Source organism: Daktulosphaira vitifoliae, unplaced genomic scaffold (assembly GCF_025091365.1).
Source record: "Daktulosphaira vitifoliae isolate Bord-2020 unplaced genomic scaffold, ASM2509136v1 Scaffold_4, whole genome shotgun sequence".
In the NCBI taxonomy this organism is placed as follows: Eukaryota; Metazoa; Arthropoda; class Insecta; order Hemiptera; family Phylloxeridae; genus Daktulosphaira; species Daktulosphaira vitifoliae.
In genome coordinates, this window is record NW_026099575.1 from 35507443 (window position 1) to 35531123 (window position 23681).

Sequence of the window (23681 nt, forward strand, 5' to 3'; positions counted from 1 at the left end):
TTTTGAAAATAGACATATATTCTTATTGTATACTAACATAATTAACTATTAACGTACAATATGTATAATAAAATATTAAAATATTAATATTTAAAATTTAATGAGAAAAAATAATATAAAGATACATTTTATAAATCACAGTCAAATTTTATTGCAGGAATGTATATTTTCAATTTTTTTAACATTTAGTGTCACGTGCGATTACATAAAAAATTAATAATTTAAAAATGATTCGTTTTACTATAAAAAATTAATTAAAATAGCTTTTAAGTAGTACATCTATCTTTAATTTAAAATTAATTTGGCATAATTTTATTGATGTAAAAACTATTTTTTGTCATGTTTAATGTTATGGCTTATGGCACAAAAAAAAAAAAGGTAAGATTAATATTACACTATTTCAATTCTATTGTATTTAAAGTTTTTAAATTAATGAACTAATATAAACCAAGTCAAGTCACTAATTAATATTAATTATATAACTTAACAAGGCTTAATGTATTGCAAAAATTATTTTAAAATTCTATTATAGTTTAACGAAACAAAATATCTCAGCCAAATTATCTTGATACATCTGAGCATATCAAATTAAATTTGTTTAGCATTACTTTTACATCGCATTGGCTTTATACATTTTTAAATAAAGCACACAAACAAATAATTAAACTTATTATTTTAAATTTAAGTAAAGTACAATATGTTCAAGTAATAATTATTTAAGTAGAGTTGGTGTCATGGTAGTCTTCATAGGAACACCCAACACATAAAATACATTCGAATTAAACTAAAATACATATAACAACAAAATTTAAGTAATTAATTTCGTATTTTTTTTTTATACAAAGAAGGCCTTTTTAATACTGAAAATTTATTTTCAGTATATAATACATTAGAATTCAGTTATGTACTTATCGTTGTCTATCACAGGCCTTAGAACACAATAGTACACGATAGCAGATGATAGTTAAATTAATTTTCATTTGAGTTTATAACATACTTACATAAATTATACGTACATTTTATATTGTAAATCAATTTTTAACATGTTATGATGAAATTATATTTTGATAATTTATATTTTACATACCTAAGATTAATAATATACACAAAATTATATAAGGTGTTCAGTAAGTAAGGAAACGGGTCTCTACTGCTCTCATTGTTTGTAACAATTGACATGTTTCCTTACTTACTGAACACTCTGTATAATTATAACTATCGTCATACTAAAATTTATAACTAATAATATCGTTATAAATTACTATTTATATTTTGATTCGAGGGACGTTTACAGTTATTATTACTTCATAAATGAGGTTAACTTATTAATAATCACATTAAAACAAACCGTCTTTCTAGGTCAAGAAGAAAACGATATCTTGATTAAATTTTTGCTAAAACGCAAAAAGCGTTGTGTGGGTATAAACTGTGACAACAAACTAAATGGTTCACTTGACACAAGTAATAATACCCGTATTTCTATTCTCAGAAGAGAGAACATTTGGGAGTTGAGGATGTACTAGACGGTGGTACTTTATCTCTGAACAAAACCAGAACCCTTATAGTATCTGGCTAAGATCAAACATTATATGAAAACTAAGTAAACCAGAGGGCTATCTAGACGTGGATCGTCGACCTTTAATGGTTGCTTGAGTAATCGATAGTGGCTGTGGCTTAGCTGGCGTCGTATGTGTGTGTTGATGCTTTGCTAAATGGGCTTTTTGTCTGAAACTTTTTCCACACACCGTACACATAAAAGGTTTCTCTCCCGTGTGAGTTCGAATGTGAACGTTCACCGAGTATTTATCTTTAAAGCCTTTGCTACAAATGTGACAATGATGCAATGATCTTTCTTTTTTGGCGGGTGGATTAGTGGACTGATCATCTACAGAATTGGCAGATGATGTCGCCGAAGACACTGCTATTGCCGATGAGCCCAACTTTGTTTTACCGTTGGCAAGTTGAGACCGGCGGTTATACTTTTTAGCTGGTGGCCTGCTTACTGGAGGTGATGAAGATGTGGATACTTGTTCGGGTTCTCTGGGGTCTAGAACCACTGTTGTTGGGATTTGTGAGATATTTGCCACCTACAGAAAATAAAAATTCAAATGATACAAAATAAATATTTTAATAAATAATAAACTCACCTCTGTAATGAATGATACGAATCCCTGACTACTGTTGGGACAGTACTGTTGGAACGAAGGAGACATATCGCTGTCAAGTGCTTCAATGTATTGAAAGTCAAAGTCTGGCAAGAGGAGATCATCGACGTTTTGCGAAGAACTACCGTCGCCGGCTACCAGTAATGACATGGACGGCATATCATCATCTATCATCACTATAGTATTACCATTTATGCCACTGCTATTGTTGGTCGTGCTTAACACGTCTTGCATGTCTACTGTGGACGTTGACGGGTACGAAACATCCGGAATAGAAGTTGGTACGGGTGACGAGTTTTGGCTATCCGAAGCTGTTGAAACTGATGGTTTGATATCCTTGTCGATATACCTGTTTATAAATTCATTTACTTTAAAATTACACTGATAAATTACGTTGTATAGGATAGATTTTTATTTACCTTTGATGATGGTTATGATTAGTTTTACCTAATAAGGCGTTTCGAAGAAGTTCATCGCCGGTGTACTCTACAGACTCTTGTTTGACAACGTAATCTGCATGTTCTTGTTTAATGTACCTACAAGATTGATCGACTGGATCCCCGCCGTTCATCGACAGCAAAGCTTCGTCAAAGTTAGTGACTGCACTACCACCCTGGTGGTGTTCAGTGAGTGCCGGTATACACCAAAGTGATTCACTGGCACCTCCGTCTGCATTATTGACCACTTCAACAGTATAGATAGCACCGTCCGTGTTCAGCGTTCGCCATTGATCAGCAATGTCTGATTTATCTTGGAACGATGTTGGCGCACAATCCAAATCAAAACCGTGTTCACCGCCCATAATAGCTTCGAACCCGTTGTTGTTATTGTTATTGTTGTTATTATTATTATTGTTGTTGTTGGCGAAAGTGAATTCGTTATTGTTTCTCTCTGTGTCAAATAAATTATGATAAAATAAATTTGCTAAATTCGCTATCTTAAAAATAAACCCACAAACAAATTGATTTTGTAAACTTGACACGAGAATAAAAATAAAAAATGCTTATAATTTTATTTGAAAGTGTAATTATGACTTTTAAATTATCCTAATCTTGGTGCTTTTTTTTTTTTTCAAAATCTGATGCGTTAATTTCATTAATTTTTTTGAAAACCCGACAATTAAAAAAAACTAATAGCAGTTAATGTAAATAAATAATATTTAAAATGAAAAAACTAATTTTTCAAAAAAAATCAAGTTATCATATTAAAAAAATCTTTTTTTCTATAAATTATTAATAATTTCAATACTCATATTTTATACTTGTCGGATTTTTTGAAAAAATATTCAGATTTATGATAAAAAATTTAACATTTTCAAATACCTGAAAGAGTGGGGTCGTTCAACAAATGATCCACGGATGTGTTTAGCCTGTGTGATCCATCGTGAAGAGACTCTAGATGTAGTCCAAGCTCCATAAGTCTAAGACTATCACGGTTGTTCGCGTCTGACCCATTGTCGCCCGAATAAAGCGCAGTCTTTAAGTAATCACTGGACGCTACGTCCATAATATTTTGCAATTGAGTTTAATTTTAAACACTATTTGAGAAGTACACCATTTACATTTTTAGTGACACCAATGATAATCACTACTGAAATGCGACTGAAGTAATAGTTCTACCTGCAATAAAAGAAAAATTTGCATTAGATAAATATTATAATAAACAACAGTACGGGGGTTAGGAATGGGAAATTTGCGTACACACATAAAGTACAATTATATAGAGCGCTATTATTATACAATAATATAATTAGCACGCAAAACTCAAGAACAGGTAATGTAGATGATTTGTGAACAGTATTAAAAGAATCGCTGAAGGGACCGTAATTAGGAGGATCACATTAACTTATTTACCTTTTGTATTCGTGAATTACACCTATAACAATGATATTGTGTAGCATACATCACATTCTTATAAGAGTAATTCATATAAGTATTCAGTATGAAAAGTGAAAAAATAGTTTAGGTTCAAACTAAATGTAAATTCAAAATACTTTACAAAATGTATACTTAGAACAGAAATAACAATTACGTATATATTATAAGTCACAAGATACTTGATGATGTTTTGGTAATTTTTTTTAATACTACAAGACTAACTTTTTACAATATTATGCGATTAAAAGTCCATACAAATTAGATAAAAACACTATTAACCTATAAATGTTTAATTATTGATCGAAAATATTTAAATCAACTTATAAAAAATATTTAACAAGTTGTTGATCAAATAATTATGTAAAATGGAGTACGAAATCAAATCTCAGAATGCAATAAATTGTTTACAATAATAAATACTTAAATAAATAAAACGTATTTTAAATTTAAGTTTTCTAAACTAATGAATCTTCGCATAAATGTTTATTTAAAGATAGTTAATTAGTATATCAGATCTCCAAAACCGCGTTGAAACTTAAACACGAAAGCGTATATTTCTAATTATTGAGTGATCAAGTACTTTTCACTCATTAAAATCGTTGAAAAATAATACTTTCACATTTCGTTTCAGATAATTTATTTAGTAGAATATAATGTATATATTATATTTATATTAATCGTACGGAATGCCTAGTGATGTTCATAGATTTTTGCAGGGCGGAGGACTACCTTATTTTTTTACAACTAAATGCTCTCAAAATACTTTTAACCAACTCAACCTACTCCTCGGGTTTTATATATAATTAAATTATTATTGTTTTGCAGAAGACAAATTTTTTTTATATTTATCTTTAATTCATTTGGATACTATTTAAAAAAATATTAGTTACTCTCTTAAAGAATTAAAAAAAAAAATCTAGTTCTTATAACTAATAAATCAACTAATTTAAGATTTTGTAAGTCATTAGACATAAAAATAATTATGTAGCTACGAATTAACTAGCTATATTTTGCTATAATTAGCTATATATTTTATATATTGGAGCTATATTTTAACTTTAGGATAGGTCAAAAACTGTCATGAGGGGTTAAACTTTTCTCAGTCTTGTATTTTGAAATGACGGTTGTATGCCGTATTCATTGAGTTTATGCATTTCAAACGATCTGACATATATTTTAATCATCTTGTACACCTCATTTTTTCAAACAACCTCTCATTAACGAACTGTATTCAACTGTGTCCAACCGAACAAATAAAGATTCCGATGTAATAGCAATGCACTAAAATTGTCATTCATCATTATGTAGATAGAATATCCTGTTTAGTGGAATTGTTGGCCGCCTTAAATCAATAATTTTGCAAACTGAAATTAATCTAGACCTTAATTGATATCAATGATTAATTAAATTGTGTATACGTTACACAACACTTTGTTCTACAAGCTTCAAAAAATATTCAGGCCATCTATCACTACTTATTTCTAGAAGTATTAAATATATTATGCATAGTTTATTAAACCAGTTAATATTATTAATCAATCTGAAAAACGGTTAATGGTCAATTCAGAGTTCACATATTCTTCCGATGAGATAGTTTCTCAGCGGTAGACGAAGTATTTTTGTGTTTAGGTAGGTTACAAGAACTCTTTTGTACAATAAAAAAATAGTAGCGTTTAATTTACAATCTGTCAGTTTTGCTTTCGGTGTAAATACTTTATTATAGACAATAGCTACAAAATTATACAAAAAGTTTCAACGTAAATTTACTAATTATCATTAACTGTCTTGTGGGACGAGGCTGTGAGAAATAAATGTAAATTCCTAGCAGCTAATTACGTATTCGGATCTAACATCCGTTAGATGTTTATACATATATATAATGAATATTAAATTTTGACAAGGTAGTACTATAGTTAAATTTAAATTTTCAAAATAGAGTGACATAATTTTACTTTGTGTGCAACTTTTTCGTCTGAGTAACATATTTTCTAATTAATACAATGCTTAATTATCCATAAAATATATAAACGCATATAGTATTAAAAAAACCCTCTGATAATTATCTCTAAAGACTGTGATATTTCTTTAAGTTTCACTGGTGATCGACAGTAACACAATAAACGAAGGTTATTAGCCCAGACGTGAAATTTGGTTAATGAGTAAAAAAGTAGACGTATTATATCGTAGGTGGATACGGTTTTACAGTAATTGCATAATGACGTATCGTCTACCGGTTGTACTATAAATTGATAACAAGTTTAACCTATAATACTCGTCAATACATCAGAATTAACGACCGGCTGTTATGTCATTCATGAGTAAGCTTTAGAGATTTTGTGTTAGTGCATAGCAAAGCCTAAAAATGTTACAATAAGTTATGGCTATAACATTAAAATGGCAAAAATATAAAAAATTCAAAAAAAAAGGTCTCAAATAACGTAAAATATCGTCATATAAAAAAATATATAATTAAAATTTAATTATACTAAAAACGTAAAAAAAATTAAACATTAAAATATTGCATTAGTAATTGTAATATAACGTTATTTAAAAAATTTCATTTATTTTAAAATAACGTATTAAGACAAAGTATAAGGTAATCAAAATTTCAGATTGATCGTTTTAAGAGATAAAATTGAACACATGCTTTTTTTCATTTTATTAGTGATGCTATTGGCAACATTGTTATACCATGTATAAACATTAAATTAATAATAAATATTATATTTAAAAAATATTAAACAAATTCTTTTATTATTAGTGTCTAATATTGAAACTGTTGTTTAAAAATATTTCAAATAAAATTCTACTCATTTTTTATTAGTTATGTGTTCACGTGTGTTGTTTTTCATTAACTCAAGAATTATATGTAAATGATATGTTATAACGAATCATGTATTTTATTACATTAAATTTTATCATACGTAATACAGTGAAGTCTTCAGTCATCGGAAAGGCTGGGGCTAAATTATTTTCTGTTATGGAAAGGTTTAAGTTGGATAGAAATAAGTATTAGATGGGTTTAAAAAACTGGGTATAAAAATATTTTTTGATCAGGGGTCATTCTATTGAGCTAAAGTTTCGTTATACTATAAAAATATTGCTACATTAAATTATTTTTAAGAAGTTTGTAAGAGATTTCACTCTATATAAATTACTTAAAAATTATGTATACTTTATGTCAGTATCGTCCTGTGAGGGGGTTAGGAAAATTTAATCGTTTAAGTCGGCAATTCTTTAATATAAGAAGACGCTACCAAAAAAATATTTATTCAAAAAAAGGTCGCATAATTTAAAAAACTAAAAATACTAACAAAAATTTAAACACTGAACCATAAATTGTATTTCGTTTCCAGTTTGCCAATTTTATTTTATCATAAAAGGTTTGTTAGGATAGTCTATCAAGTTTCATTGTATTCACCACTGTAATGATATTCTTTTTTAACAATAATTTTATCTGGTCTATAGTTCATCCGCATTTCGAAATAAACATCGTTAAATATTAAAACAGTGAGTTATACACAGACATATGCACGAGGTACTTGGAAACATATACAGGACGTGCACTCACCACCAACACACGAACAACCTGAGGCCATGGTAACCTACTTCGGTCCTGCTACGACGGCTTTTTACTTAAATACACACGCACACTAATACATTAGTACGTATGGATATACTGACTCGTACCACGTACACGGTAGCGTTTTTTAGTTAATCAGTGTTTTCAATCGAGAATTTTCTTTTTGGAAGCCGCCACGGTTAATGAACGTTGCCAGTAGTACTTGGTTAGCATCGTGTTCAGCCCTATGTATGGTTAAATCTTTACTTTAGAACGTTTCAGAGCAATTAATTAAGATTTTAATATACCGGAAACATTTGGTAGACTATTTAATTTTTACTCGTTGTTTCTCTTTACAAGTATTGTAATAATTAGGTAAAGTTAACATAGAAATATTAAATTGAATTTGCGAGAAAAATAAGATCTTTAGGTTCATGGATGTCATTTTAATTTATTTTTTTTTAGTATGGATGTACATCTAAATAGAACGGGATGAAGTCGAAAGAGTTTCTTAAGTCTTATTTGGATGCTGAGAAATTGAGACCAGAAAGACTATACCTCAGGGATCAAATTGATAACATAGAATTTTAGGTACGTTTGACGTCCCAGATTTAGTCCATCCTAATTCATAGTTAGATATCTATCTTTACATGAATGGGAATGGTATTAATGCACTCAATTATTATAAGGATATGTACATTTTTAGGTAGCCGATTAAACCTTTTTGGTTTTCAAAAATTATTCACATTCATTTAAATTTTAGTTATCGTAATATGATATGATAAAATTATTAGTTAAGTATAATCTTAAAAAATATTCATCCGTGTTTTTATCACGCATAAATGGATTAATGTAGCGATGGTACAGTTATCTTTTTATTTAAATGGACTACATTTCAGTATTTCATAGAAAGTCAACTCATTGACATCTTTAGATAGAGTGATACATATCAGTATTAAATAGAGTTAGTCATCGGTCCATACGTAATTGCATAACAATCCAGTAAACCTCTTGAGACGATTAACGTTTCGAGTGAGTTTGGTGGAAAGGTTCTGATATAATTGCGCAAATGTTGGTGACAAGCAACAAGTTCGACTTGAACACATACCGCAATAGTCAGATAGGGATCGTTTCGTGGGAAATGATTCAACGTATTAGGATTACAAAAAAAAAAAACAATAAAACAAGTATAGTCCGTAGGTACAATGCGTCAGCGTTCAGTTATGAGGCGTGGCCTGGAAATATGATTATATTATTTGCAATAGATTTTATAGTAAAAAAAAAATATATATATATTATTGTATGGTATGTTAAAATCCTCGGGCGTTGTTTTAATTTTTACTCTTAACGGTTACTATGATTTATAGGTAAACTGTAGTAAACAAATTGAAGAATTATTTAAGTTTTTGCAAATTTCGTTATGAAAATGGAACATTTTAGGATACTAAGAAAGTTATTTTTAAAAGAATGTTTTTTAAGTAGTATAATACAGTGTTTAGATTGGAATTTCTTAAGGCCGTTTGATAAAGTTCGTTTTGCTTTAAACATTCTTAGAGCAAAGAGTCACTGACGCTTTCTAAAAATAATCTACAGAAAAGCCACATTCTTGAATATTAGTATTATTAATAACGACGCGATAAGATTTTATCATTGTCCATGTGCACAGCATAACAAGAATAATTATAATTGTTAGCGCAAAGTTGACCTGCCTTTCAGTTACAATGCGTTTACAATTAGCCAAGAAGAGTAAAATAAATAAATAACAATTAAACGTTGCGTCGTTGCGTCCGATGATTGAGTTGCGGAAATGTTGACGTATGTGCTTACATTCTTCATTTTATTGTTTTTTATGGACGCATCCATGTTAGCGATAAAGCTTGGAAAACACTGAAAGGATATTGTTATAGAATGTAAGACAAGGAAACATTTTCTCTGAAGTTTAATTTTCAGATTACCTCTGAACAGCGATGGATCTGAGAGACTCGACAATTTCCTCGAATTTAAATATACCAAAAATATATACGGAGTTTCTAGTAGCAAACGAAGTGAACTGTAATAGCAGAGACGATTTTTCTGCCAGTCGGACTATGTGTATGAAAATGATTTTAGTTTTTATGTATTTGCAGTTCATCTAAGTTTTTCTGCTAGATATGATACAAAAAAATTATTAATTTAATATTATTTGATTTTTATTCTGGTGATCGCATTTTAAATGGCAAAAAATGTCTAAGATGTTTACCGATAGTTTTCTAAAAGATATTGGCGGTAGCACATTAAAATACAATCAGAATAATTTATTGAGATAACTGCCGAATGAGTAATAAAATTTATTATATTTTCTCTTTCATCACACGTGAAGTTTGAAAATAAAAAATTGACTGCAAGGTTGCCAACATACAAGAAATATAATACATCTATGTATATTTGTATATTAATATTTCAACCGAAAGCGACTCGCACGCATGTGTGTTCGGTCTCGTGCTTAAAACCTGTTTGTTTTGCCTCGAGTATAGTTTTGCTCTATATCCACACGTACAAAAAAATGTGTATATTTTATATATGGTAAAGTATAAAAAGTAGACTAAATTTCGTATGTGCGTCATTCTATAGTTGATCAACGTTAATTTTATGTATCCAGTCTAGAATAATTATATTATTTTTCGCTAATAATGTATGTAGACTTATGTACAACGGAAATTTTCTTATTTTAATAGGAACTGAGTTACAAAATACCAAATTAGGATCTGAATTTACATCTAGTAGTACGATTACCTTTCAAATTATTAAAATATATTTTAATGGAAATGGGTTGAAAGGTTTTAGGCAAACATATATTCATTAGAAAATAATATACATTTTGCGAGTGGGTGCTTACAAAAGAAGATATTTCGCATTTTTAATTAGTACTTACTTATAAAATAATCTTTCAAATATAAATATATATTTTTTATTTTTATCTACAAGGTAATTTTATTTTACCAACAGTAATTATGATTAACTAGATCGATAAAACGATTTATAACACGATAATGTAATTACCAAGGCTCATAACTTCCAATATTAACAAATTTTTCTTAGGAAAGTTCTAAAAATACCTACGTGAGTTATAAATTTGTTTTAAATCAAAATGGTTTTAATTCAATTTGTTAATTTTCTTGTAGAACTTATGACAGTTTAAAATAGTTTTTTTTCAATATTGTTATTTAAAATTGTTTAATATTTTGATTGTACTTGGAAACTTAATAAGCCATAGTAATATACAAAAATTAATAAAACCATAGAAATGCTCTAAATGTAAAGAAGCCATTAAATGTCTTTCAAAAATACTATTATACTTCATAGTTACTAAAAAATAGTATTTTAATAGAATAAAATACATTTTTTTCACATTTAATATTTTTTTTGCCATTTTGGTTTATAATATTACACTAAAAACAGTATTTTCAAGTGCTTATTTTAGGCTTTAAAATATCACGTTTTAGTTCTACAATTTATGAATATTATAATTATATTTGAATTTCAAAAGATTATAAGAAATATAATATGTTTTCAAAATAATATAAAATTAAAGAAGCATCAAGATAAATATACTTTTATATTGTTATATTGTGAAATAAATATTTTTGCAAATCTTAAATTACAAAATTAACACAAACATAATAAAAAAATTATTCTTAGAATAAGAATTGTACGTAGTATTATCTAAAATTAAAAATATATTTAAAAAATTATTCACTTGAAGAATTTTACAAAATTACTTTAATAGATCGAAAATACACGAAAATACTTGTATAAGTAGTTCATGGATTGTTTAGAAAATGCAATATTTTATAATATAATTAATAAGATTGTGCAGCTTTGTATATTAACTATAGAAAGATATTGCTTTCGATGTGGTACGATTGTTATACTCGGTGTATTTCCACTTAAATTAAATAAATATTTAATGTACTAACTGCTACGTCAATTTGTTAAAAATCTAATTATGTAGATATAGAGAGCCACCTAATTGGAAGTATAATCTACATATTATTTTTTCATAAGATATATTTATATTGTGCATATAGTTTATGAATATTAAGTGCAAACATTTTTTTGTAGAACGAGATAGCTATGGCTTTATATATATCATATATGCATTCTATTAAATTCACTTGAAACGCATTATATACACGCCCTGTTGTACAAGTAGAATAAATTATACAATGGATAACATAAGTTAAATGAAAATAAGTGCAAGTATATTATTTTTATGCGTAGTAAATCACCTTTTAGATATTATTACTCATTAAATAATAATCAATTTAAATGCACACTTAAAATTAAAGACTTAGGGCTACTTTTTTGGAGTAAGTTATGCTTTTCTGCACATATTGATCAAATTTATTTAACGTTATTAAAACTTCTTGATTTTTAAAACATAATAGCTACAAACTTAAAAACATAAATTATTTAAAGTTTCTGTACTGCTCATTAGTTTGCTCTATACTTCAGTATATACTTCCTTACTGCTGGATAATGAAATTAGAATGTGTACAAACTCGATTTGTTAACTGTGTAGCTTTCATATTAAGTAAAAATATTGTTATTGAAGCAGTATTTTAAATATTAAGTTAGTATTTTCTCTTTAAACAGAGGAAATTGATTGATGTAGTTATATTTGTAAATGTATGAATTACCTTATTGACTGTCTGGAATTATTAGAACAAATTAATGTACATGTATATGAGTTACACTTCTGGTTCATAGTTTCGTTTGACCTATCACACTATTCCCAAACCTTTAATTATAATAAAATGTTAATAAATTGTAACAAATTTTCTAATTGTAATTTTTTTCATAGCTCTATGCCTAAATCATTTTCAATAATCATGTTCTGTATAATGTTATTTTGATATATGTTTTAACATTCTTCTTTTTCTCCTTCGCTTTTTTTTTAATTATTTGGGTCCGGCCACCCTTTTCCACTTCTACTTTCAACGTTTATTTCTATACCATACCTTCAGCTTCTGATTTCTTACATCTCATAATATGAACAAACCCTCTAAAATTATTTTTCTCATTTTATCTACGATCGACCATACAACTATACTTCCTCATACATTTTATTTCTTATCCTATCTTCTCTCATCACTCCACTCATCCATCTATACATTCTTATCTTTGTTGCATTCAATCATTACTCTTTCTTGTCAATCACGCAATACTGACCCATACAAAATAGTTTGTCTCACTGCACTTTTTTTAGCCTCATTAGGATTCTCTTATTATACAAAACATCGGACGCTTCATTCTCTTTGATCCACCCGCACTTAATCTTATATCTCACATCCTCGTCAATACTACTGTTCTTAAATATAAAATAATTTTTATTTTTTGTACTTCTTCTCTCTTGGGCCTAATAATAATAATATACTCGTATATGAATATCAAAAAATTTAACATATTATTGAAGACTTCAAAAATATTAATTAATAATAGATGTTCATTTTTTATTTGCTCCGTTTAAAAAGTAATTAAAATTAGCTGTTTAAATTGTGGATGTGAAATTTTCAATTAGTTGAGTGATTTGTAGTGTAAGTCGTCATTTGACCTTAACCTGAAATCCTGTACAGACTTATAGCGCGAAAATCGAGAGTACACCTCGTAAATCACAATACGTAATTTTTTTAAATGTCTTTTACACTGAACGCGTATTGACTTTATTACAACAACAACTATAATTTATTTTTGCACGATCAATCTTATACATTTGTGTTATCTAAATCGTCAATATTGCAATATGTTACTCTACAATAATGTGTTGTAGAGTTTATTTGTACAATGCCGATGCGAATACTGTAATTGGATTTTGAACATTAGTCACTATAGCTTCTTGTCGCCAATTTAACAATCAGAACTAAATGCATACTAGTAGTAAATAAGACGGCATATTATGATTTGGTACTGTGGAGATGTCCTCTTTAACAGCCTGCCACGACAGTGAATATGGTCGACTTGCTTCTTTTATTTATTTACTTTACTACACTGTAATCAAATAACAATAGTTGTGCGTTGTTATTGCTATGGCAATGTCGGGGTAAATTGTGTCTCAAGAAAATATAATGATTTAATCTAAAAAGAAATATAATAGTGTTTACTGGTCTTTACAAAAATCAAAGTAGTAAACGAGAGAAAATGTGCATGGTAAAAATCGCGTTCATTGTCAAAGAAAATGTGTCGGACAACACTAATGACCGGTACCGTAAATAAATTGAGGTTAAGGTACCTAGAAAAGAGTGAATTTTGCTTTCATTATTTTTTTGTTGCCATAATTTTTATATTTACAATAAGAGCCTAGACGATACTGTAATACATTTATAAATTTTGTTTTTCTATAAAACATTGCTTTTAATAAAAATTGTGAAATTTTAATGACAAAATATTAGGGTATGGCAACATCACATAATTATGCTAAAATTACTTATATCTTAAGGATAATGTATAACTCCCTTGCGAGAAAGTCAATATCTTTATTCATAACGGAAATCGCTATTATTGTCCAACTGTTCGACAAACATCTTGATTTAACTAATACATAATGTAGTGATTTTTTTGCAAATAATATAAAAAATTGTATAAAACTTATGTACAGTTAAAAGTGGTGAATAATACAAAAACATTGTTAGAAATACCGTAAAACAAAAATTTAGAGCATTCCAAAATTCTAAATTCAGTTTGTCTAACTAGTGGAAGTTAAATGTTTTTTAATATAAAATAAAATTTTCGTTAAAGATTAATTGGTCTGAGGATTCCATTCACGTATAGACATGTTTAAAATTGATCTAATTTAACTTTATTTTGTATATTATAGTTTTTGGATAGAATTCTATTTGTGAAAAGCTGTATTATATTATTACATAGTTTGACATAAAACTGATAATCGACCAATTTTATTTTTATTATTTTTTTACCATTTTCAATACAAAATTTAATTCTAAGAATTTATAATTATTATATAATTGTGTAGTGTCTATTTCTGTACTAAGACGTTATAATCAAAGAAATGTTTGAACAAGAATCGTGTACGTTAAGTAAACAGTTTAAAATGTGTTCATGCATCGCAATTGCCTACACAATACGCCTGGTAAAAATATATAAATAGGATATGTAACGGTTTTATGAAAATGGTCTTTGTAATTAGTCAAATGTATTTATACTATGAGCTGTATTTAATAAAACATTACCCATACTTCCTTTTATTTACAATGTTATGGTCCAGTGCAACAGTTTTTAGTAAAACCATAATAATTTATATGGTGACCTAATTGTAATATTTGCATTTTGTTTATTGCTGTTTAATGAGAGTGACACTTGTCCTCGGAGAATGTTCTAAATCTTTTGCCCCCGTGTCCAACCATTGTCGAATTTTTATTGCAACAAAAATGAAATAATAACTATTTTATAACAAAAACTACTTATATTATAGTTTTACTTAGCCTTCAACAATTGTACATGTCTAGATCATGCGCATTTTCATAAATCACTGTCTTTAGAGCGCAAAGAAAAACTGTTTTATTTTGTTAGTTTTTCTTAAACATAAAAACCATTAACGATGTTTACAATCATAAAATTAGTGCATCAACATATACTGAGATATTGTATGTAGTTTGAATCACTCTTGACTTAGTTTGTCTATAGTCTATAGAATATAATGTAAATAAAATTTACATATTTAAACAGTCTTATCGTTTAGAATTTTATAGAAATTTATCAAAAATACATTTTTTTATTTTAAGAATTTATGTATATTTTCTCAAATTTAAATAATTAGTGCATCGTTAATTAACAGATGGATAACTTGTTTTTTTTCGATAACCGACCAGAAAGACAGCATCCTGTATATTTTATGTATAAATTTGAAATTCAAGTAAAATATTTATTTATATACAGTTTTTAATGTATTTTTGAAACGTGTTTGCCATTTGCGACGAAAGATTAGTTGCCGATCTGTCAAGCAGGGTAGGAAAAATAAACAGTTATTTTTAAATAAAACAAAACAAACGTTTTAACAAGTTTTACTTACCTTAACAATTTTGATTTTTAAAAGATACTTTTTTAAATATTTTAATTTTAAGTATTCTAATTTTAATATACAACATTTTTTTTAGAAAAATATAATTATTGCAATATTATGTGGTAAAATAAAGTAAAAATATCATGATTTTGTAAGACAAAATGTAATTTTTTTTAATATAAAAGAATATTACAATCTGTTAATAAACAGAACAAAATGTATTTAAAGCACTAAAGTATTTGTTATCTATATATATCAGGTAAAGTATGAAGTAATACACAATAAAAAAATCATGTATAACTCGTACAGTGACTAAGCGACCAGAATTTTTCTTAGGGTAGTTAAGTTCAACAGAATTATTATGTAAAAATTAAACTTAAAATGTTCCAAAATAATAACATTGATTTTTGGCATTTTTAAAAGGATTTACGACACTGCTGACAACGGCAGATTCAATTAAAAATATTATTTACAAATAGTAAATTACATATCATTAAAATTCACCAAACTAGAATTTGATTTGATTGATTATTTAGAATACGTATAAAAACGATTAGTTGAGATGTTAATAATTGTATTTAGAAAAAAATAATTTATTTTTGAAATGTTTTCAATCATTAGTAGAGCAATTTAAAAAATATCGTGATTTAAGCGGAAAACACTTAGATTATACAGACTTGGAATTAAATTATCATGTCGAATTAAATCATAAATTTTAATTTGTCGAAGATGTGTCGGTTCGTATAAGATTTATGCACCAAAAGATGCAAATGATTGGTGGCAATTCCAATATTATACACATTCACATTTTATGATACTTTACTCTCGTTTGAGATACACGTCGGTGTCACAGTTTTACGTTAATGGCGAGTCTACGGGCCAACGTACCGTTTTGTTTGGGCAACTTAATAACAATAATAACGATGATAGTAATAATAATAATAATAATAATAATTGTAGTAGTGTAAGTCTGTGGCAACAATATTTTGTTAAGCCGAAAAAACCGGTCATCCGCATCGACCGTTGTGCTTTACACACGCATTCTTGGATTAACAATAATTCCACAGAAATTAGCATAGAATAGAAATCTGTTTCTTTTTTATCGCTAGTATTACATCTGTGTAGATAAATTGATGGCCAAAACATAATAAGGTTTACTCGCCTGGTGCAATGTGCATTTTAATACAGTAAATCAAGTATTCTTTAAAGAAACGCACGATTGTATATGATATATGTACGTGTGCTCCAGGTATAATTTTCTGTTTGAGTAAGCGTTTTTTAATACACTAATTATTGCTAATTTAAAAGCGGTTTTCGGTCAGTATTTCTGCACGCAACTGCGTATGACTGTGGACACTGTGCACACATAATTATAATAACGCATAATTAATACAGCACTGTTAAATGGTATCATGATACCGACTACACTTTATTCCTCATTTTTTACTCGTATGGAAAAACAACTTATATTGCCGTTTCACAGAAACTATTTTAATAAATTAAAAAAACTCCGCTTTTCAACAACGACACTTCCTAATTAGTGTCTAAAGTATCAAAATATCTTTGGAAAAACAATCTTATACCTGATACATTGCGCACCAACTGAATCTGCTCGAGTTATATACACCACGACGCCTGTCCATTAAACTGCATAATAATTGTGTCTAAAAAAATAAAAACGAATTTTGTATAATGAATATTTCACGTAGGTAAACGCCATTATATTTTATTAATTATTAACGAACTGGAACAAATAATAAATTAACTTTTTAAGCTAAATTTGTGTTGTTTTGTTAAATTGTTAATTAAATTTCTAAAAAATGGTTTTTTGAGGAGATCAAAATTAATAAGTATTATACAATTTTGTGCTAAGCATATAAATTAAATTATTTAATAAACCACTAGTAATTATTTATTTGTATTTTTTACAGTTTTGTTATTTAACCGGCTTAGAGATTTTTTTATCAAATAGTAATTTATAATACTGTGTAGTTTGTTTATAGGTTACTTGAAACAAATAATATATTCAATTGTTTAATTTCTAAAACAGAAATGTACTGGTTACGAAGCAATATGATGACACGGTTATAAATTGCCCAAAGTTTCCATAAAAGTTTGAAATCGTCGTTGGTCTGTAAATATTTAACAACGTGCTGCGTTGAACGATTATTTTACAGATGATTGTATGTCAAAGTGCCCCACCCACACGTAGTTTTATGACTTAATGCAAAATTCTCAAATATAACGGTCGCATAAAAACCTGGCTAGATTTGATATCCATGTTTATGATATAGTAAAATTGCCGTCTTTAATAACATATATTCGGATAAGTCACGACAACGTCCGTCCCTCTCGTGTCGTCAATCATCGACTGGCACGATGAGTTGAACGGTCATTACTGTGCCTTGCAAACGTATCTTACAGTTGAACTTTGGGTTAAAAATTGAAAACCAGTTTTTTAGAAGTAATTAAGAAACGCAGTGCGTCACTGGAACCTTCTTAGCCCAGCGCACGTTAATCAATGTGCGACATGAACAGAGTAGTTTACGCATTATGTGTTCCCTTAAAAATGTTCATTTAAGTTAATAAATAATCGTTTCTCTTAAAAAAAAAAACAATAAGATGGAAATAGATTATAATTATTTGAAAAAAAACTTTTAAATTCGGTGGAAAAAGACTTTCGAATAGTGTTAGAAAAAACTGTTTAAGATGATCCAGGCGGATAGACGATTATACACAAGTATTGTAAGCTACAATTTACGTTTGTCTTCTCTTTTTGTAGCACAGCAAAATTATACGGGCAAGCCAAAATGGATTGACGTCAATTTTTAGTCATTAGCGTGTCATGGATTATAATAATTTATTACTAGTATTATTATATTTGATTATTATCAGTCATAAGAACTGTTGAAAATTTTCCAAAAAACAACGATGTGTAAATTTTATAGGATTTATAGAAATTGTCTCGACAAAGTACTTATTTTGCACTAATTAAACTTCAGGCACGAAATAATGATATTTTTTATGGAGCTATTCATAATAGGGCAATTAAAGGTATATGGTAATAATTTGTTCATATCATTATCAACTTCTACTCCTATTATAAACCGATATCATTTAATCCATTTATAGAACAAGTTAATAATTTTACATAAAGTTAAAGGATTGTACAATTCTAGTTCATTAGAGTTTTATTTTGACGCAAATGTCAATATTCAGTTATGATCTTAATCAATAATGCAAAATTTTGGTAGTTTTCCATTTCATGTCGTAAATAATAAATCCGACACACTTTACTATCGAAAGTGTATTTAAATCTTGATCAAGCGTTTAATCACGTACATAGTGTACTTTTACATACTTTTTGTTTATAGTCACTTTTCATTAAAATAATTATCGTTACAACGCCAATATTCGTTTGGGAGACGTAAAAAATCAATGAGACTTTCTCTTGGCTCTCATTTGCATATAAATAAATCAAAAGCCGTCTGTAAATGCCACAGAACTAATAGTAGGAGTAAAATAAATCTTGAGGCTAACGAAGAATGCTACATTGGCTTAAAGTTAGATAAAAATATATTTTCCCGTTAAACATCATTTTCTAAGCTGCATTAGAGTCTAAACACGTTTGTACATTTTTTACATGAACCATAATCAAGTTAAATTATTCAATCATCGATATTCATCTTATGAATTTCTATCAGCAATATTAATACATATTAATGTATTATTTGTACTATTTTTATACATTGTCAATACTTAAAAATTCACAGATTCTTATTATTTACCAACAGTAGATACTTTCCACAATATTTTATCATCATGATTTTTATTTGCTGTTTGATGGCAGTTCGGATGAGAAATTTTACGGACATTTTTCATTCTGGTGGTAACAAAATTAATTTTAGGAAATATTTTACAAAAGATTCTGGTGACTAGAGTAATTTTATTTGATGCCATGGTTTCAATAGAATGTGATTTATTTTGTCTTTACTGTCAACTTCATTTGGCAAATAATTTATACAACACTCAATCCTATAGCTGATTAACGTTTCTTTTATACCAATGTTGTATAATGTTAATACAATGGACTATCTTATAGTATGATCAAAAAGAAGATTCAATTTGAATGGCGTTAAACGATCAATGCTGCAATTAGTCATTTAAGCCATACCTTCTACATAAATTTGGCTCTTAAGATCGACACATAATAATTATATAACTATGCGGTTGTTTGAAGTATCGACGGACTGTTGCCAAAATTTCAATTGAAATTGCTACAGGTTGCAAAACTGAGTACCCACACACCTAACCGCAATCACAGCGGCCTCTGACATTTCAATCTCGATGATTAATGTTTTCTTAATTCGGTAGGTCATTAGACGTATTTGGAATAACCCTCTCGTACTCGAGCAAAGCGTAATACTTTTATTACATTATAAATTTACTGTCATGTTATTGCGGTTGTTATTCTCGGAAACTCAACTGGGGTAGAGAAATAACAACAAAAAGTAATCTTAAGAATTCTCTGAGGGGGGGGGCAAGGTTGATACAGCAAGGTTGCGTCAAAGTCAGATACTTGCATTACATTTTTTAGTAGGCCAAACAAAATTTATCACAATAAAATCAGTCGTTGGTATTTCGAAATTCTATTTTGAATCGAATGTGTTTACTTGCGTACTTTCGTGTGCAGCAGTTGGTGTGCAAAAATAATATAAAAAAAAAATACATTTTTCTACTAAGTAAATTTTCTCACCGGCGTTTGATCTCCATTCATTCCTGATCATTTTTTCTTTTTTTGTCGCTTTCTTGTAATTCTAATTGTGTAGTTGAAATAAAAATTACTCGCAAACTTGTAATGCCTTATCATGCAAAAGAAGTGGTTGAGTGCCGAGATGCCGAGGTCATTAAGTACACGAATTTTTCCCAGATGTAATGCCGCATGACTAATGCGTACGCGAGCATTGGAACAATGATCAATCGTGACTCGAAAAGTCATTGCCATATTGTTTATATTATGTGCAAAAAAAAAAAAAAATAGAACTATTGAGCTATGCGAAATTTTTATCAAAATGTGTCCATGTGTGCATTGTATCGAACGCTCATTCATTCGGACTCGTCGGTTTTTTAATAATTGAATTATTGTCGTAATATCTTATTATAATTCATAAAGCTCCGAGTTTCATCATGATAATCTGACTTCTTCACTATCAAAATACCTAATATTCTAAATGGTCTATAAGGATTCAGTTAATTCATTGTTTAAAACGGATCCTGTAGATAACCTATTCCAGAGTATTCTCAGCAATGTTGCTTACCGAAACTTCAGAATAATTCTATTCGCCGTGAGAACTTGACCGATCACTTTCTATCATCTCTGAATGCTATCCCATGTCCATACTTATCGTAATTGCTGTGGGTGAGTTTGTTATTTTGTGTGATTATGGGGAATCAATAATCGTCAGACCATATAGAGTTTCGCTTTCTAGAAAATTTTTATATAGTTGTATTATACCACAACGTAATATCGTAGCCGTACGGTTGGGTCAATAGATGAATACAATAGGTCGATCAGATTTCGTTGGTCAGATAAAGACAATAACAATAAACCGAGTATGCGTATTTTTTGTTGTTGGATTCGAATAATTAAATATTTCTATATTATGAAAAATGGTTGTTGCAAAATCAGAGCGAAATAGGAATTGTGTGTACAAATATGGCACCGGACGTTTGTCATTATATTCTAAGTACACATTTATGTTGTTAATAGAGTTCACATTAGATTCTAATGAATGAAAACATTATATTCGACATTGTGTTTTTTTTTGTAAGTTTAATATGTGCATAAATATGAACATCGTTTACCATTTTTATACTTTATAAGAATCTCAAACAGTCACAATTTATTTCAGAACTCTAATCAAAATTCTTTAAAAAATATCTCACTTTGATAACTTTTATATGTATGCAAAATTAATGATAGATTGCTTTTATTAACTCAAATATAGGAACATATAAATGTCACTGTAATTTCGTATTAGATTTTAAGTGTTGCGGTATAAAGGTACGTGATTTTTTTTTGTCAGTAGCCGCAATATATCTCAAAGGATTCGTTTAACATTATGAGATAATTCTTAATAAATTTTGTGTGCCGTATTTAGAAATAATTTATATTTTTTTCTAATATTTGGCGAACAAGTTTAAGATCGTAAATATTGTACGTCATACATTTTATAGGATTATAAAGCTAAACTTGAACATTAAAATAGTATTACACTCTAACGGCTATAGATATGTAACTATAAAATACAAATGAGTTTGTATCAGCATAACATGTTTTATGGTGTACTTATATCTTTTGATTTGACATCAACAAGTTGACAGCGATTAGAGCCAAAATAAAATGGACTAAGCTTTCCAAAAATGGTTTCAACAGTGGAATATATAATCGAGGTAGCCATCTAAAGAATTGAATTAATAAATTATATTAAAAGCTTATAAAGTTTTTGACAGGCATTCTTAATAAGTCAGTGACACATAGTATAAATCGCATTTGTAAGCAAATAATATGCATTTCTATTTCATTCCAGTGTTTTTTAATACTTTTCAAAACAAATGTTATTCAACCAAGATAGATATTTGATCCATAGGTCATTAAAATATCTGTGCCGAAGATAACGATCGATTTCAAAACATATTAGTCTACGCCTACCTTCTATGATTTAAATTTTAATAACCTATTGAAGTCTTCATGTTGCCTAGCCAGACCAACTCTAAAACAACATTCAAAACTAAACTGCCGTTGCGTGTGTTAATAAGAGTAATAAAACAAACCGCATTTGTTGTGTAGTAGTGTTCTAGTTAATTGGATCTCTGTATTAATTAGAAACTAATTTGGTTCTACATTTCACTGTTTAGTGTTTTGATTGGCTCGTTTGTAAGACTGACACAACACTGAATGTAAATACATGCGTAATATACGGTAGTGTTTTACTAAACAATTCACACAACAGAAAAAGGAAGATAAATTAGAACCAAATAAAATGTTAATCTTTATGACATTAAAAACAAATTATGGTAAAATAAATCGGTCACAGACATGTTTATCTGCACCTTTAGAGTTAGTGTTGGGTTAATATTAATTGTGATTGTACTTTATAATACAATATTTTATAAAAAGTTTAATTTTTTATAAATCATAAGCGTTTATTTAAATAGATATAGTGTTTTAGTGTATTAAAATTTATCAAACATTTACCAGCAACAACGTTTGATGGCCAACAGTCACGTTGATTTAATGTTTTTACGCATGGCGATTGGTTCCACATGACTTGGCAAGCTGCAAAAAAAACATAATAATGTAATACTGTTTTTTTCTTCAATTATTTATAACCAAAAATTATTATAACAAGCCAGATTTCATCACATAATTGTAAGAATGATGCTGATAATTGGAAAATATGAACTATAATTTTATAACGTGTGTCTCATTTCACATATATTTACAAGCATTTATTAGGTTTATTAAAAAAATTAATATTTAGTCAACTCGTCATAAATTTATGCTAACAGAACGTCTTCCTCTATTTACACTGGAAATAATGGTAAGGCTATATGGTTTTCATGCAAAATACAATATAAATCTATGCATCTCTGTATCTGCATACACTAGAACAATTATAATAATAATAATAATTTTTACTGTTGTGCATTGTCATCGACGCAAAAATTAACATCATAGCCGAATTTGTGAATGCGTTATAAAGCTTTATCGAGTATTGTTTGTTCTTAGTGCAATTAACAGTATGTAAATCATATGCGCTTTTGTTGCCCGTACAAAAACATTTCCATTGTCCAATGTCAAACAATATACGTGTAAAAACCTTTTATAATGTTTGTTTATTCAAATGAACAAACTTCAAATTCTCTTAGTAGTTTATAGAATGTTTAGAACTAAACTTGCCAAAAACCAGTAGTGTATTTAAAAATATTGTAGGGGGTCCAGATAGATTTTAAAACGT

The 23681-nt window shown here is 28.3% G+C and overlaps 1 protein-coding gene across 2 annotated transcripts in view; it reads right to left on the minus strand.

Annotated features, from left to right (window-relative positions):
• LOC126905728 (probable inactive serine/threonine-protein kinase DDB_G0274821) overlaps positions 1 to 23681 on the minus strand; it is a 45944-nt gene continuing 22263 nt past the window's right edge. Inside the window, exons 2-7 of one of the 2 annotated variants that reach the window (XM_050685719.1) lie at positions 22919 to 22999; positions 17244 to 17324; positions 3488 to 3784; positions 2585 to 3056; positions 2148 to 2514; positions 2 to 2087 (exon numbers count right to left, since the gene is read on the minus strand). In XM_050685719.1, coding sequence (XP_050541676.1) covers positions 1614 to 2087; positions 2148 to 2514; positions 2585 to 3056; positions 3488 to 3671 — 1497 coding nt within the window. In that variant the 5' untranslated portion in view covers positions 3672 to 3784; positions 17244 to 17324; positions 22919 to 22999 and the 3' untranslated portion in view covers positions 2 to 1613. Of the gene's footprint in view, positions 2088 to 2147; positions 2515 to 2584; positions 3057 to 3487; positions 3785 to 17243; positions 17325 to 22918; positions 23000 to 23681 lie in introns of both variants that reach the window. The other variant, XM_050685720.1, reaches the window with a different exon arrangement.